At 42.1% G+C, this 15308-nt stretch overlaps 2 protein-coding genes and 6 non-coding genes across 8 annotated transcripts; 2 read left to right on the top strand and 6 right to left on the bottom strand.

The window, feature by feature from the left end:
• Positions 1 to 3500: 3500 nt before the first annotated feature.
• Positions 3501 to 5579, top strand: LOC147171576 (olfactory receptor 6N1-like). The gene is made up of 2 exons (XM_086080839.1): positions 3501 to 3923; positions 5043 to 5579. Exons 1-2 carry the CDS (start codon positions 3501 to 3503, stop codon positions 5577 to 5579), a joined length of 960 nt encoding a protein of 319 aa, XP_085936965.1.
• Positions 5580 to 5789: 210 nt separating this feature from the next.
• LOC147171575 (U6 spliceosomal RNA) lies at positions 5790 to 5895 on the bottom strand. Its single transcript, XR_015095688.1, has one exon. It is a non-coding gene; the product is annotated as a U6 spliceosomal RNA (small nuclear RNA).
• A 597-nt stretch (positions 5896 to 6492) lies between these two features.
• Positions 6493 to 6598, bottom strand: LOC147171574 (U6 spliceosomal RNA). The gene has a single exon (XR_015095681.1). It is a non-coding gene; the product is annotated as a U6 spliceosomal RNA (small nuclear RNA).
• Positions 6599 to 6931: 333 nt separating this feature from the next.
• LOC147171573 (U6 spliceosomal RNA) lies at positions 6932 to 7037 on the bottom strand. Its single transcript, XR_015095670.1, has one exon. It is a non-coding gene; the product is annotated as a U6 spliceosomal RNA (small nuclear RNA).
• Positions 7038 to 11380: 4343 nt separating this feature from the next.
• Positions 11381 to 13024, top strand: LOC147171572 (olfactory receptor 52L1-like). Its single transcript, XM_086080836.1, has 2 exons — positions 11381 to 11803; positions 12488 to 13024. The coding sequence occupies exons 1-2, from the start codon at positions 11381 to 11383 to the stop codon at positions 13022 to 13024; spliced, it is 960 nt and encodes a 319-aa protein (XP_085936962.1).
• A 214-nt stretch (positions 13025 to 13238) lies between these two features.
• Positions 13239 to 13344, bottom strand: LOC147171571 (U6 spliceosomal RNA). Its single transcript, XR_015095669.1, has one exon. It is a non-coding gene; the product is annotated as a U6 spliceosomal RNA (small nuclear RNA).
• Positions 13345 to 13867: 523 nt separating this feature from the next.
• Positions 13868 to 13973, bottom strand: LOC147171570 (U6 spliceosomal RNA). The gene has a single exon (XR_015095683.1). It is a non-coding gene; the product is annotated as a U6 spliceosomal RNA (small nuclear RNA).
• A 508-nt stretch (positions 13974 to 14481) lies between these two features.
• LOC147171569 (U6 spliceosomal RNA) lies at positions 14482 to 14587 on the bottom strand. Its single transcript, XR_015095668.1, has one exon. It is a non-coding gene; the product is annotated as a U6 spliceosomal RNA (small nuclear RNA).
• Positions 14588 to 15308: the final 721 nt, after the last annotated feature.

The following is a 15308-nucleotide window of genomic DNA, read 5'->3' as shown; positions in this document are numbered from 1 at the left end:
CCTCAAAATGTTCCATTACATTATATTCTGTTTTACAATCTTTAAATCTGTTTGATTATATGCAAAAGACTCACTATGGCAACCCCCCAAAAAAAATCAACAACAAAAAAGTAGGTTGTCCATCCATCTGTCTGTCTGTCCCTGGTGACCTGGCTTAATGATTTGTTTATCTGTCTATGTCCAGTGATGATGTCATTGCGTCAACTTTGACTTGGTAGATAATGAGCCCCCCGGGGAGAGTAAATGTATCCAATTGGAGGCAGGGGAAGATCAAAGCGACCAGAGGTGAAGTGTCATGGGAGGACAATGCCTAATGGTTGCCATGGTTACATCATCAACACATACATTGGCTTGTTTATTGGCGATTTGGGCCTTATGTTTCTCGGCGTCCATTTGGACGTGTGGCCTGAAGTTCTTCGTAGAATCATCCTTTCCTGTCCTTTTGTTTATCTTAATGTGCATACGTCCTTGTGCGTGTCCTAACACGGACGGGTCCGAGAGTGCGCCCAACACGCATCTGTGCCTCAAATGTTTTTGTGCTTGACAGGGGTCAAGGGTCGCTGACGTGTTGCCAGCGGTCCCACAAGGTCATCGTCTGGGATTCAGTGGCTAATTGGCTAATTGTTAATTAGCTTCTGAGGGACAAACATGTTATGTTGACGCTTGACGTCCATCAACATGTTTAGCGACGTCGGGATAAATATGTTGATGCGTTTCTGTCCCAGGTGGGTAAATTCGCCCGTCAACATTTTCTTCATCAGGGACAAAAAGCAAAACAAATTTTGGCCTTAAGGTTACTGAAATGAACTGTGACACTAACAATTAAATAATAGCTATTCTTACAGCAATTTAAAATATTACCTATAGCACCTACTTATTAATTCAAACTACTACTACTTTCATCTATTTTTACTTTAAAGTTCTACTGTTACTTAGTTTGAACTCCTTTAAATTGCTACTTGAAGTAGCAGTAGTAGTAAGAGGTGTTAAAATCAATATTAATATATCAATATCATATCCATACTATTTTAATAATTGAGTTGATATGCTTGCTAACAGTCCGGTCCGAGTCTACCAGCACCCCAAGATTTCGGACTTGGTCTTTGGTTTCTAACGACAGTGAATCCACTCGTCATCTAACAGCAATTCAGTTTTCCTTATTACCGAAAACAATCACCTTTGTTTTGTTTTGGTCGAGCTGAAAGAAATTTTGGTTCTTCCGGTTGTTGCTCTAGACGGAGACACAACATGTTAATTGAACTGATGTCATTTTGGGGACATATGTAACTGTGTCATCTGCAATTCTGCATAACCTCCATAACCAACATTGACATTTGACCAACATACTCAACACAAGGGGTTCAAGGATTGACCCTTGGGGGACTCCACATCACGACCAATCGACCAGATTAAAAACTTCCAATAGTCACAAAATAATTCCTTTCCACCAAATACTTGAACATGTGTGTTTTGCCACCTTGGTGGACATGGCACGGCACCAAATAAAAATATCAACAAAAATCAAGCCGCTTTGCCGAAAATAAAAATCAAGACGATAGCGGTCAAAAAGGAGATGATGACAAAGAAGGAGTGGTGAGTGCTGAGGGGGCGTGACTTGTGCCCTTTTTGGTCAATAAGAACTCCAGCGGTCTCCTCAACTTTCCTCATCGTCACGTCTTTGTGTTTTCATGCGTCTTTTTAGTCGAGGCAGAAGCGGTTCAACGTCTTTCACTGTCACTTTGCGTGTGTTTGTCTTCTTGCTTTGCTGTCAACTCAAATGTTTTGTGTTTTCATCCTGATGCAAATGTTCGGATCTTGTTTTGGGGGTCAATGCGAGGGCAACTAACACAACATTTTGCGCGTTTTCACCATTTGACTGTTTTGTTTCTTTTCGCACTTTCACTCGCTGCTGTTTTTGTCTGAGCCGATTTGAAAAAATGGTAGCGCGTTTTGATTTTCTTTCATTTTTGACTGTCCAGAAAAGTGTTTTGAATGTGTTGTGGCTTGTCTTTGAACTTGTTTGCTGTTTTTGTTGTCCTGATACACTTCTTGAATGTTTTTGAACATGTGAAGACAAGTTTTGACTGAATGGAAGGTTGCATGTTTCAGCCCAAATGCAGTTTTTGAACATCTTGTGAGTTTTGACTGGGATAGGATTTTGACTTGGTGTGTTTTGACCAAACAGAAATACAAAAGCTTGCTTTTAGCTTGTTTTAGTTTTAATTTAAAGGAGCTTCATTGCACGTTTTAGGGTGTTAACTGAACGAAAAGAGGATGTTTTTTTTTCAATGCAAACGTGTTTGTTGAGTGCTGAACGTGTTTTGGCTGTGAAGTTTTTGCCCGACAAATACAAATCACATGTTTTGGTCTTGGCACAAACATGGTTTTTACGTGACTTTTTCATGTTTTTAGCGTGCTATGACAAGGCATGTTGACTTGTGCTCCACTGAGTCGCCTTTTACTTTTTCCCAGTAAGGAGGGTGTAGCGTAACATCAGTCGACCGTTTTGACTGAATACTAATGCAGACTTATTTGCCAACAATTTTTGTCACAATGTTTTTTTTGACGGCTATTTTGACCAATGTTAGGGAGTTTTTGAGAATGTTTTAAGCTAAATGCAAACCATCTTTTAGTCTTGACACAAGCATCCTCTTTCCCTGTCCAGAGACTGAACAGGCATGTTCTCTTTTCGTTGCTTTCACACAAACTTTATTTTGAGCTTTCCCACCAACGTACAAGCTCCACAGCTCCCATTCAATCCCTGGACCAACACCGCCTCCCTGTGCCAAAGAGTGGCACTGCAACACTCTGTCCCCCATCATACTTGCAGTCTTGGCCTGTAAAAACATTATTTGAATGCTTGTAACTTGTAAACATTTTGAGTGCTTCTAGAACCAGTTTTGACTTATGTGTTTTTGAGCAAAGAGAAATGCAAATTAGTTTCAAACGTATTTTTGAAGCTTTTTAACACCATTTTTGAGCGTTTATTGTGTTTTGACTTGCTGTCTTTTGCCATTTTGTTTTTAATGCGTTTGACATGAATGCGCTTTCAATGTAAATTATTCAAATTTTTACTGCGTTGTGAGTTTTGTGTGGGCATGTTGATGTTTGCTGGTTGCCTGTCGTCCATCTTTGAAGTTTTCCCGCTCAGCCGGTGTTACTTTTGAAGCATGACAAATACGCAAACGTTTTATTTTCCGTGCATTTTGACTCTGTATGTTATGAGCGTGTTGTCCTGTGAACTCTGCGTCCGTATTGTCGCGTTTTTCACGTTTTTAGCATATTTTGCCTGAGAAGACGGCCGTTGTGATTCCAAACAGAAATGCTAATTGTTTTAGCGCGTTTGTCTCAACGCTAATGCGCATTTCACACGACTTTTGAACATTTTACTTGATGCTTTGAGCCCGCTCGTTGACTTTTGTTCATTCGCGCTTCCTCTGACTCCTCTCTGAACTTTTCGCAGTCTCGCTCGCCAGCTATCCATCGAGAAGGCGTTCGAGATGGAGAACGGGACTTGGTTGTCGCCAGCGGTGCTGGAGCTGGATGGCCTGAGCGGCTTGGGTTCCCACCGCCGGCACGTTTACTTCGCGCTGGCGCTGGCGTCGTACGTGCTGACGCTGCTGGTGAACGTGATGCTGATGGCGACGGTGGCGGCGGAGAAGAAGCTGCACCGGCCCATCTACGTGCTGGTGTGCAACCTGTGCGCCAACGGCACGCTGGGGGCGTCGTGCTTCTACCCCAAGCTGCTTCACGACCTGCTGGCCGAGGCGCACACGGTGTCATACGTCGGCTGCCTGGTGCAGATCATGGTGCTCTACTGCTACGTCTTTTGCGAGTTCATCAGCCTGACCGTGATGGCCTACGACCGCTATCTGGCCATCTGCCGCCCGCTGGCCTACCGCGCTGTCATGACCACGCAGAAGGTTTGTATGCAAAGTCTGGTTGGGCGTTAACCGGAGTGCAACAACGTAGAAGACACGGTTTTTTTGTTTCAGAAGAATTTTGTAAAGAAAATCAGCTCCAAAAATGCCTTCAAACTTGAGTAAAACAATTTAACTTGATCGCGTCTCAGCAGCAACCTTTTGGTTTGGGCCGCTAATTGCGAGGCTGTTTAAATATTCCCTTGGCGTGTTCTTTTTTTAAATAGCATTTATCACAATTATTTTTTGAAAGTCTTTAAAAACATAATATAGTATAACATAAGACAAAAATCGGATCCCTTAATGTCTTTCCAGGAAGCAAATCCTTTTTTTTTTTTCGAAACTAGCAAATTTATCATCTTAGTTCAATCATTTTAAATTATAGCCTACCTCATTAATCCTGCCCAAAGATGTGCATTCATAAAAAAAACCACAGTTGTCGATTTCTGAAGGCGTAAAAAGCAGGACTGAAGAGGATTTCACATAACAATCATAGACTGCGCTTGAAATACTTCCTGTTTTCTTTTCTTCCTTCAAAATTAGTGGCCGGCAGTGGTATTATACCCAATATAAAAAGGAGGTGGAACAAACTGGGTGTCAAACTCCGGTCATCAGGGGACAGAGTCCTGCATGTTTCCCTCTTTCAACATATCTGATTCAGATGATCCGCTCATTCCCTCCACCAACACACCTGATTCAAATGATCCACTATTTCCCCTCCTCCAGCACACCTGATTAAAAAGATCAGCTCTTTCCCTCCTCCAACACACCTGATTCAAATGATCAGGATCAGGCTCCTACGGAGCTTGATGAAGAATAGATCACTTGATTCAGGTGTGTTGGAGGAAGGGAACATCTAAAACATGCAGGACTCCAGCCCTCGAGGGCCGGAATTTGACACCGGTGACCTTTAGAGTTTTAAAACAGCAAGACCCCCGAAATACTGGGACCACGAACCCGGAACCCGTGATGGGGGGGTTTTGCTGTACAATTGAACTGTACTCTGGCACTACTATAGATGGAGACTGCATACCGCTCTGTCAGTCACGGCAATAAGTCATGTGTTCATTTTTTACTGTGGTGCAGTTTCGAAGCTGTTGGTTTGATCTTGTGTCGCCAAAGGTTTGGCAGCTGCTGCTGCTGACGTGGCTGTTGCCCCTGCTGGAGACGGCGACGGGCATGGTTCTGACGGCTCGTCTCCCACTGTGCGGCCGTCGGATCCGCCGTCTCTTCTGCACCAACTGGGCGCTGGTCAAGCTGTCGTGCGTTGACACCACCGTCAACAACGTCTACGGCTTCGCGCTGCTATTCCTGCACATGGGCCAGGCCGTCCTCATCGGCGTCTCCTACGGCCACCTGGTGCGGTCTTTGCTGCGTTCACGCTGCGACCGCCGCCGTTTCCTGCAGACGTGCCTGCCGCACGTGCTGACGCTGAGCTTCTTCACCGTCTCGATACTCTTCGACGTCACGTTCGAGCGCTACGGCGGCGGCAGCCTGGAGGGCGTGCGCCACGGTCTGGCCGTGTTGTTCATGGTGGCTCCGCCCCTCCTCAACCCGCTCATCTACGGCATCAACCTGCAACACCTCCGGCGTTGCGTCTTGGCAAACTTGGTGCGGCTGCTCCCGAGTGCGCTTGTCCGCGGGCAGCAAATATCTTAACCCTTAAGATTTTTTTTCTAGGAAATTGTTATTTTATGAGGAAATAAGTAAAAAAAAAAATTGTAAGATTCAAAAGTTGCTATATGAATCTACCATCTCGCCGAAACCGACATTGCGAGTAAATATACTGTAACACCTAATTTGTCCACTAGTTGGCAGCAGATTTATAGTGATTTTTTTTGATATTTTCATAAAAAAAAAAATCATAATTAAAATGAGGAACGCTTCATGAATTTGCGTGTCATCCTTGCGCAGGGGCCATGCTAATCTTCTATGTATCGTTCCAATTTTAGTATATGCGAAGCCGAAGCAACGCAATGGGTCAAGGGTCAGGTCCCGTATATAAAGGCCCCAATGGACAACAAATCTTACAGTTCAGGTTTCAACCGAAGTCACACAATCACACTTTATGACATTTATTAAAAGGGACAAACAGCCATACACACGAAATTAAATTAAAACAACTCACAAAGAGCATTGAACAGACGACAGTTCAGTCACTGACTGAAGTAAAGTGATGGTAAATGATGGAAATTGGAGCCACATTTAGAATCATCTTTACTGTCCTTCCAACCACTAAGCATGGAGCTGGTTTATTTAGTGAATCTATATGTGGGTAACTGCTACCATCTTGTGGCGAAATATGGAATTCCAATTAAAATATAATCGTGTTTTGTTTATTTTTTTTATTTACACAGATTTTTTTTTCTCTAGGAAATTGTTATTTTATAAGGAAATAAGTTTAAAAAAATCATAAGATTCAAGATCGACTTAAAAACAACACTTGTCATACTGGAATCTCGCCGAAAACTGACATTGCGAGTAAATATACTGTAACACCTAATTTGTCCACTAGTTGGCAGTAGAGTTATAGTGATTTTTTTGATATTTTCATAAAAAAAAAAATCATAATTAAAATGAGAAACGCTTCACGAATTTGCGTGTCATCCTTGCGCAGGGGCCATGCTAATCTTCTCTGTATCGTTCCAATTTTAGTATATGCGAAGCCGAAGCAACGCAATAGGTTGAGGGTCCGGTCTAGGTAATAAAGGGCACGCCGGACAACACATTTTACAGTTCAGGTTTCATCTTGTGGCGGAATATGGAATTGCACTTAAAATATAATCGTGTTTTGTTTATTTTTTTTATTTACAGATTTTTTTTTCCCCTAGGAAATTGTTATTTTATGAGGAAATAAGTAAAAAAAAAAATGTAAGATTCAAAAGTTGCTATATGAATCTACCATCTCGCCGAAACCGACATTGCGAGTAAATATACTGTAACACCTAATTTGTCCACCAGTTAGCAGTAAAGGGATTTTTTGATATTTTCATAAAAAAAAAAATCATAATTAAAATGAGGAACGCTTCACGAATTTGCGTGTCATCCTTGCGCAGGGGCCATGCTAATCTTCTCTGTATCGTTCCAATTTTAGTATATGCGAAGCCGAAGCAACGCAATGGGTCAAGGGTCAGGTCCAGTATATAAAGAGCACGTCGGATAACACATCTTACAGTTCAGGTTTCATCTTGTGGCGGAATATGGAATTGCACTTAAAAATATAATCGTTTTTATTAGTTTTTTCATTTACACAGATTTTTTGTTGTTGAATTTTATTTTATTTTATTAGGAAATAAGTAAAAAATAATAATGCTAAGATTCAAGATCGACTTAAGAGCAACACTTGTTATACCGGAAGAGCAACAGCTGTTGACAATTCCGAGTTTACGTCACGTCAAAAGTTGCTATTTCAGTCTACTATCTCGCCGAAACCGACATTGCGAGTAAATATATTGTAACACCCAACTTGTCCACCAAATGGCAGTAGAGTTATAGTGTTTAAAAAATATATTTTTTCATTTAAAAAAAATCATAAACAAAAAACAAAACAAAAAAACACTTACTTTGCCCTGGCCAGTGGTAGCGCAACAGTCCCGGTCAACGTACAGCACCTTGGGAGGTGACTGTCCAGCTTCCCGGTACCGACACACCAGTCCCTCAATCATAGGGCATAGCACGGACGTGAGCACCTGCTCGTAAGCACGGACATGAGCACCTGCGCGTGCTTTGGGTATCTGTGAAGGCCCTTTGACACTCTTCAAGCCAATCTAAATAAACTCGACTGTTGTTAAAGTGTGGAGCTTTATAATAAAAACACGTCCAGCTTTGCTATTGTCGGCCTTTATTGAACATGCAACGTCTCCACATATCCTCACTTGTTACACACACAGGCTTCAACCTGCCTCTCACGGTACAATATCGCCCCCTATTGGCGTAATTGATAACAATAAACCCCTTTGAACGTTAAAAATACCACAAAATGTTCCATTACATTATATTCTGTTTTACAATCTTTAAATCTGTTTGATTATATGCAAAAGACTCACTATGGCACCCCCCAAAAAAAAATCAACAACAAAAAAGTAGGTTGTCCATCCATCTGTCTGTCTGTCCCTGGTGACCTGGCTTAATGATTTGTTTATCTGTCTATGTCCAGTGATGATGTCATTGCGTCAACTTTGACTTGGTAGATAATGAGCCCCCCGGGGAGAGTAAATGTATCCAATTGGAGGCAGGGGAAGATCAAAGCGACCAGAGGTGAAGTGTCATGGGAGGACAATGCCTAATGGTTGCCATGGTTACATCATCAACACATACATTGGCTTGTTTATTGGCGATTTGGGCCTTATGTGTCTCGGCGTCCATTTGGACGTGTGGCCTGAAGTTCTTCGTAGAATCATCCTTTCCTGTCCTTTTGTTTATCTTAATGTGCATACGTCCTTGTGCGTGTCCTAACACGGACGGGTCCGAGAGTGCGCCCAACACGCATCTGTGCCTCAAATGTTTTTGTGCTTGACAGGGGTCAAGGGTCGCTGACGTGTTTCCAGCGGTCCCACAAGGTCATCGTCTGGGATTCAGTGGCTAATTGGCTAATTGTTAATTAGCTTCTGAGGGACAAACATGTTATGTTGACGCTTGACGTCCATCAACATGTTTAGCGACGTCGGGATAAATATGTTGATGCGTTTCTGTCCCAGGTGGGTAAATTCGCCCGTCAACATTTTCTTCATCAGGGACAAAAAGCAAAACAAATTTTGGCCTTAAGGTTACTGAAATGAACTGTGACACTAACAATTAAATAATAGCTATTCTTACAGCAATTTAAAATATTACCTATAGCACCTACTTATTAATTCAAACTACTACTACTTTCATCTATTTTTACTTTAAAGTTCTACTGTTACTTAGTTTGAACTCCTTTAAATTGCTACTTGAAGTAGCAGTAGTAGTAAGAGGTGTTAAAATCAATATTAATATATCAATATCATATCCATACTATTTTAATAATTGAGTTGATATGCTTGCTAACAGTCCGGTCCGAGTCTACCAGCACCCCAAGATTTCGGACTTGGTCTTTGGTTTCTAACGACAGTGAATCCACTCGTCATCTAACAGCAATTCAGTTTTCCTTATTACCGAAAACAATCACCTTTGTTTTGTTTTGGTCGAGCTGAAAGAAATTGTGGTTCTTCCGGTTGTTGCTCTAGACGGAGACACAACATGTTAATTGAACTGATGTCATTTTGGGGACATATGTAACTGTGTCATCTGCAATTCTGCATAACCTCCATAACCAACATTGACATTTGACCAACATACTCAACACAAGGGGTTCAAGGATTGACCCTTGGGGGACTCCACATCACGACCAATCGACCAGATTAAAAACTTCCAATAGTCACAAAATAATTCCTTTCCTCCAAGTACTTGAACATGTGTGTTTTGCCACCTTGGTGGACATGGCACGGCACCAAATAAAAATATCAACAAAAATCAATTCGCTTTTCCGAAAATAAAAATCAAGACGATAGCGGTCAAAAAGGAGATGATGACAAAGAAGGAGTGGTGAGTGCTGAGGGGGTGTGACTTGTGCCCTTTTTGGTCAATAAGAACTCCAGCGGTCTCCTCAACTTTCCTCATCGTCACGTCTTTGTGTTTTCATGCGTCTTTTTAGTCGAGGCAGAAGCGGTTCAACGTCTTTCACTGTCACTTTGCGTGTGTTTGTCTTCTTGCGTTGCTGTCAACTCAAATGTTTTGTGTTTTCATCCTGATGCAAATGTTCGGATCTTGTTTTGGGGGTCAATGCGAGGGCAACTAACACAACATTTTGCGCGTTTTCACCATTTGACTGTTTTGTTTCTTTTCACACTTTCACTCGCTGCTGTTTTTGTCTGAGCCACTTTGAAAAAATGGTAGCGCGTTTTGATTTTCTTTCATTTTTGACTGTCCAGAAAAGTGTTTTGAATGTGTTGTGGCTTGTCTTTGAACTTGTTTGCTGTTTTTGTTGTCCTGATACACTTCTTGAATGTTTTTGAACATGTGAAGACAAGTTTTGACTGAATGGAAGGTTGCATGTTTCAGCCCAAACGCAGTTTTTGAACATCTTGTGAGTTTTGACTGGGATAGGATTTTGACTTGGTGTGTTTTGACCAAACAGGAATACAAAAGCTTGCTTTTAGCTTGTCTTAGTTTTAATTTAAAGAAGCTTCATTGCACGTTTTAGGGTGTTAACTGAACGAAATGAGGATGTTTTTTTTTCAATGCAAACGTGTTTGTTGAGTGCTGAACGTGTTTTGGCTGTGAAGTTTTTGCCCGACAAATACAAATCACATGTTTTGGTCTTGGCACAAACCTGCTTTTTACGTGACTTTTTCATGTTTTTAGCGTGCTATGACAAGGCATGTTGACTTGTGCTCCACTGAGTCGCCTTTTACTTTTTCCCAGTAAGGAAGGTGTAGCGTAACATCAGTCGACCGTTTTGACTGAATACTAATGCAGACTTATTTGCCAACAATTTTTGTCTCAATGTTTTTTTTGACCAATGTTAGGGAGTTTTTGAGGATGTTTTAAGCTACATGCAAACCATCTTTTAGTCTTGACACAAGCATCCTCTTTCCCTGTCCAGAGACTGAACAGGCATGTTCTCTTTTCGTTGCTTTCACACAAACTTTATTTTGAGCTTTCCCACCAACGTACAAGCTCCACAGCTCCGATTCAATCCCTGGACCAACACCGCCCCCCTGTGTCAAAGAGTGGCACTGCAACACTCTGTCCCCCATCATACTTGCAGTCTTGGCCTGTAAAAACATTATTTGAATGCTTGTAACTTGTAAACATTTTGAGTGCTTCTAGAACAAGTTTTGACTTATGTGTTTTTGAGCAAAGAGAAATGCAAATTAGTTTCTAACGTATTTTTGAAGCTTTTTAACACCATTTTTGAGCGTTTATTGTGTTTTGACTTGCTGTCTTTTGCCATTTTGTTTTTAATGCGTTTGACATGAATGCGCTTTCAATGTAAATTATTCAAATTTTTACTGCGTTGTGAGTTTTGTGTGGGCATGTTGATGTTTGCTGGTTGCCTGTCGTCCATCTTTGAAGTTTTCCCGCTCAGCCGGTGTTACTTTTGAAGCATGACAAATACGCAAACGTTTTATTTTCCGTGCATTTTGACTCTGTATGTTATGAGCGTGTTGTCCTGTGAACTCTGCGTCCGTATTGTCGCGTTTTTCACGTTTTTAGCATATTTTGCCTGAGAAGACGGCCGTTGTGATTCCAAACAGAAATGCTAATTGTTTTAGCGCGTTTGTCTCAACGCTAATGCGCATTTCACACGACTTTTGAACATTGTACTTGATGCTTTGAGCACGCTCGTTGACTTTTGTTCATTCGCGCTTCCTCTGGCTCCTCTCTGAACTTTTCGCAGTCTCGCTCGCCAGCTATCCATCGAGGCGGCGTTAGAGATGGAGAACGGGACTTGGTTGTCGCCAGCGGTGCTGGAGCTGGATGGCCTGAGCGGCTTGGGTTCCCACCGCCGGCACGTTTACTTCGCGCTGGCGCTGGCGTCGTACGTGCTGACGCTGCTGGTGAACGTGATGCTGATGGCGACGGTGGCGGCGGAGAAGAAGCTGCACCGGCCCATCTACGTGCTGGTGTGCAACCTGTGCGCCAACGGCACGCTGGGGGCGTCGTGCTTCTACCCCAAGCTGCTTCACGACCTGCTGGCCGAGGCGCACACGGTGTCATACGTCGGCTGCCTGGTGCAGATCCTGGTGCTCTACTGCTACGTCTTTTGCGAGTTTATCAGCCTGACCGTGATGGCCTACGACCGCTATCTGGCCATCTGCCGCCCGCTGGCCTACCGCGCTGTCATGACCACGCAGAAGGTTTGCATCCAAAGTCTGTTTGGGCATTAACCGGAGTGCAACAACGTAGGCGACACATTTTTTTGTTTCAGAAGAATTTTGTAAAGAAAATCAGCTCCAAAAATGCCTTCAAACTTGAGTAAAACAATTTAACTTGATCGCGTCTCAGCAGCAACCTTTTGGTTTGGGCCGCTAATTGCGAGGCTGTTTAAATATTCCCTTGGCGTGTTCTTTTTTTAAATAGCATTTATCACAATTATTTTTGGAAAGTCTTTAAAAACATAATATAGTATAACACAAGACAAAAATCGGATTCCTCAATGTGTTTCCAGGAAGCAAATCCTTTTTTTTTTCGAAACTAGCAAATTTATTGATCAGGCTCCTACGGAGCTTGATGAAGAATAGATCACTTGATTCAGGTGTGTTGGAGGAAGGAAACATCTAAAACATGCAGGATTCCAGCCCCGAGGCCGGAATTTGACACCGGTGACCTTTAGAATTTTAAAACAGCAAGACCCCCGAAATACTGGGACCACGAACCCGGAACCCGTGATGGGGGGGTTTTGCTGTAGAATTGAACTGTACTCTGGCAGTACTATAGATGGAGACTGCATACCGCTCTGTCAGTCACGGCAATAAGTCATGTGTTCATTTTTTACTGTGGTGCAGTTTCGAAGCTGTTGGTTTGATCTTGTGTCGCCAAAGGTTTGGCAGCTGCTGCTGCTGACGTGGCTGTTGCCCCTGCTGGAGACGACGACGGGCACGGTTCTAACGGCTCGTCTCCCACTGTGCGGCCGTCGGATCCGCCGTCTCTTCTGCACCAACTGGGCGCTGGTCAAGCTGTCGTGCGTCGACACCACCGTCAACAACGTCTACGGCTTTGCGCTGATATTCCTGCACTTTGGCCAGGCCGTCCTCATCGGCGTCTCCTACGGCCACCTAGTGCGGTCTTTGCTGCGTTCACGCTGCGACCGCCGCCGTTTCCTGCAGACGTGCCTGCCGCACGTGGTGACGCTGAGCTTCTTCACCGTCTCGCTACTCTTCGACGTCACGTTCGAGCGCTACGGCGGCGGCAGCCTGGAGGGCGTGCGCCACGCTCTGGCCGTGTTGTTCATGATGGCTCCGCCCCTCCTCAACCCGCTCATCTACGGCATCAACCTGCAACACCTCCGGCGTCGCGTCTTCGCAAACTTGGTGCGGCTGCTCCCGAGTGCGCTTGTCCGCGGGCAGCAAATATCTTAACCCTTAAGATTTTTTTTCTAGGAAATTGTTATTTTATGAGGAAATAAGTAAAAAAAAAAATTGTAAGATTCAAAAGTTGCTATATGAATCTACCATCTCGCCGAAACTGACATTGCGAGTAAATATACTGTAACACCTAATTTGTCCACTAGTTGGCAGTAGAGTTATAGTGATTTTTTTAAATATTTTCATTAGAAAAAAATCATAATTAAAATAAAATGAGGAACGCTTCACGAATTTGCGTGTCATCCTTGCGCAGGGGCCATGCTAATCTTCTCTGTATCGTTCCAATTTTAGTATATGCGAAGCCGAAGCAACGCAATGGGTCAAGGGTCAGGTCCAGTATATAAAGGCCCCAATGGACAGCACATCTTAGAGTTAAGGTTTCAACCGAAGTCACACAATCGCACTTTATGACATTTATTAAAAGGGACAAACAGCCATTAACACGAAATAAAATTAAAACAACTCACAAGGAGCATTGAATAGACGACAGTTCGGTCACTGACTGAAGTAAAGTGATGGTGGGGGGGAAATTGGAGCCACATTTAGAATCATCTTTACTGTACTTCCAGGCGCTCAACAAGGAGCTGGTTTATTTTGTGAATCTATATGTGGGTAATTGCTACCATCGTGTGGCGAAATATGGAGTTGCAATTAAAATATAAACTTTTTTTTTGTAGGAAATTGTTATTTTTTAAGGAAATAAATTAAAAAAAATCTTAAGATTCAAGATCGATTTGGGAGCAACACTTGTTATAATGGTTTAAGAGCAACAACTATTGTCAATTCCGAGTTTATGTCACAAGTCAAAAGTTGCTATTTCAATCTAATATTTGAATCTAAAATGAGGAACGCTTCACGAATTTGCGTGTCATCCTTGCGCAGGGGCCATGCTAATCTTCTCTGTATCGTTCCAATTTTAGTATATGCGAAGCCAAAGCAACGCAATAGGATGAGGGTCCGGTCGAGGTAATAAAGGGCACGCCGGACAACACATCTTACAGTTCAGGTTTCATCTTGTGGCGGAATATGGAATTTGCAATAAAAATATAACTGTTTTTATTAGTTTTATCATTTACACAGATTTTTTTTTTCTAGGAAATTGTTATTTTATAAGGAAATAAGTTTTTTAAAAAAAATTACGTTTTAAAATCGACTTAATCTATATGTGGATAATTGCTACTATCTTGTGGCGGAATATGGAATTGCAATTAAAATATTATCGTGTTTTGTTTATTTTTTTTATTTACAGATTTTTTTTTCCCCTAGGAAATTGTTATTTTATGAGGAAATAAGTAAAAAAAAAATGTAAGATTCAAAAGTTGCTATATGAATCTACCATCTCGCCGAAACCGACATTGCGAGTAAATATACTGTAACACCTAATTTGTCCACCAGTTAGCAGTAAAGTTATAGGGATTTTTTGATATTTTCATAAAAAAAAAAATCATAATTAAAATGAGGAACGCTTCACGAATTTGCGTGTCATCCTTGCGCAGGGGCCATGCTAATCTTCTCTGTATCGTTCCAATTTTAGTATATGCGAAGCCGAAGCAACGCAATGGGTCAAGGGTCAGGTCCCGTATATAAAGGCCCCAATGGACAGCACATCTTACAGTTCAGGTTTCATCTTGTGGCGGAATATGGAATTGCACTTAAAAATATAATCGTTTTTATTAGTTTTTTCATTTACACAGATTTTTTGTTGTTGAATTTTATTTTATTTTATTAGGAAATAAGTAAAAAATAATAATGTTAAGATTCAAGATCGACTTAAGAGCAACACTTGTTATACCGGAAGAGCAACAGCTGTTGACAATTCCGAGTTTACGTCACAAGTCAAAAGTTGCTATTTGAGTCTACTATCTCGCCGAAACCGACATTGCGAGTAAATATATTGTAACACCCAACTTGTCCACCAGTCAGCAGTAGAGTTATAGTGTTTAAGAAATATATATTTTCATTTAAAAAAAATCATAAACAAAAAACAAAACAAAAAAACACTTACTTTGCCCTGGCCAGTGGTAGCGCAACAGTCCCGGTCAACGTACAGCACCTTGGGAGGTGACTGTCCAGCTTCCCGGTACCGACACACCAGTCCCTCAATCATAGGGCATAGCACGGACATGAGCACCTGCGCGTGCTTTGGGTATCTGTGAAAGCCCTTTGACACTCTTGAAGCCAATCTAAATAAACTCGACTGTTGTTAAAGTGTGGAGCTTTATAATAAAAACACGGCCAGCTTTGCTATTGCTCAACTCAGTCGGCCTTTATTGAACAT

The sequence above is a fragment of the Leptonotus elevatus genome, chromosome 7 (genome assembly GCF_054856555.1).
Source record: "Leptonotus elevatus isolate MCC_2025b chromosome 7, RoL_Lele_1.0, whole genome shotgun sequence".
Taxonomy (NCBI): Eukaryota; Metazoa; Chordata; class Actinopteri; order Syngnathiformes; family Syngnathidae; genus Leptonotus; species Leptonotus elevatus.
This window is presented reverse-complemented; position numbering and strand designations above follow the sequence as displayed.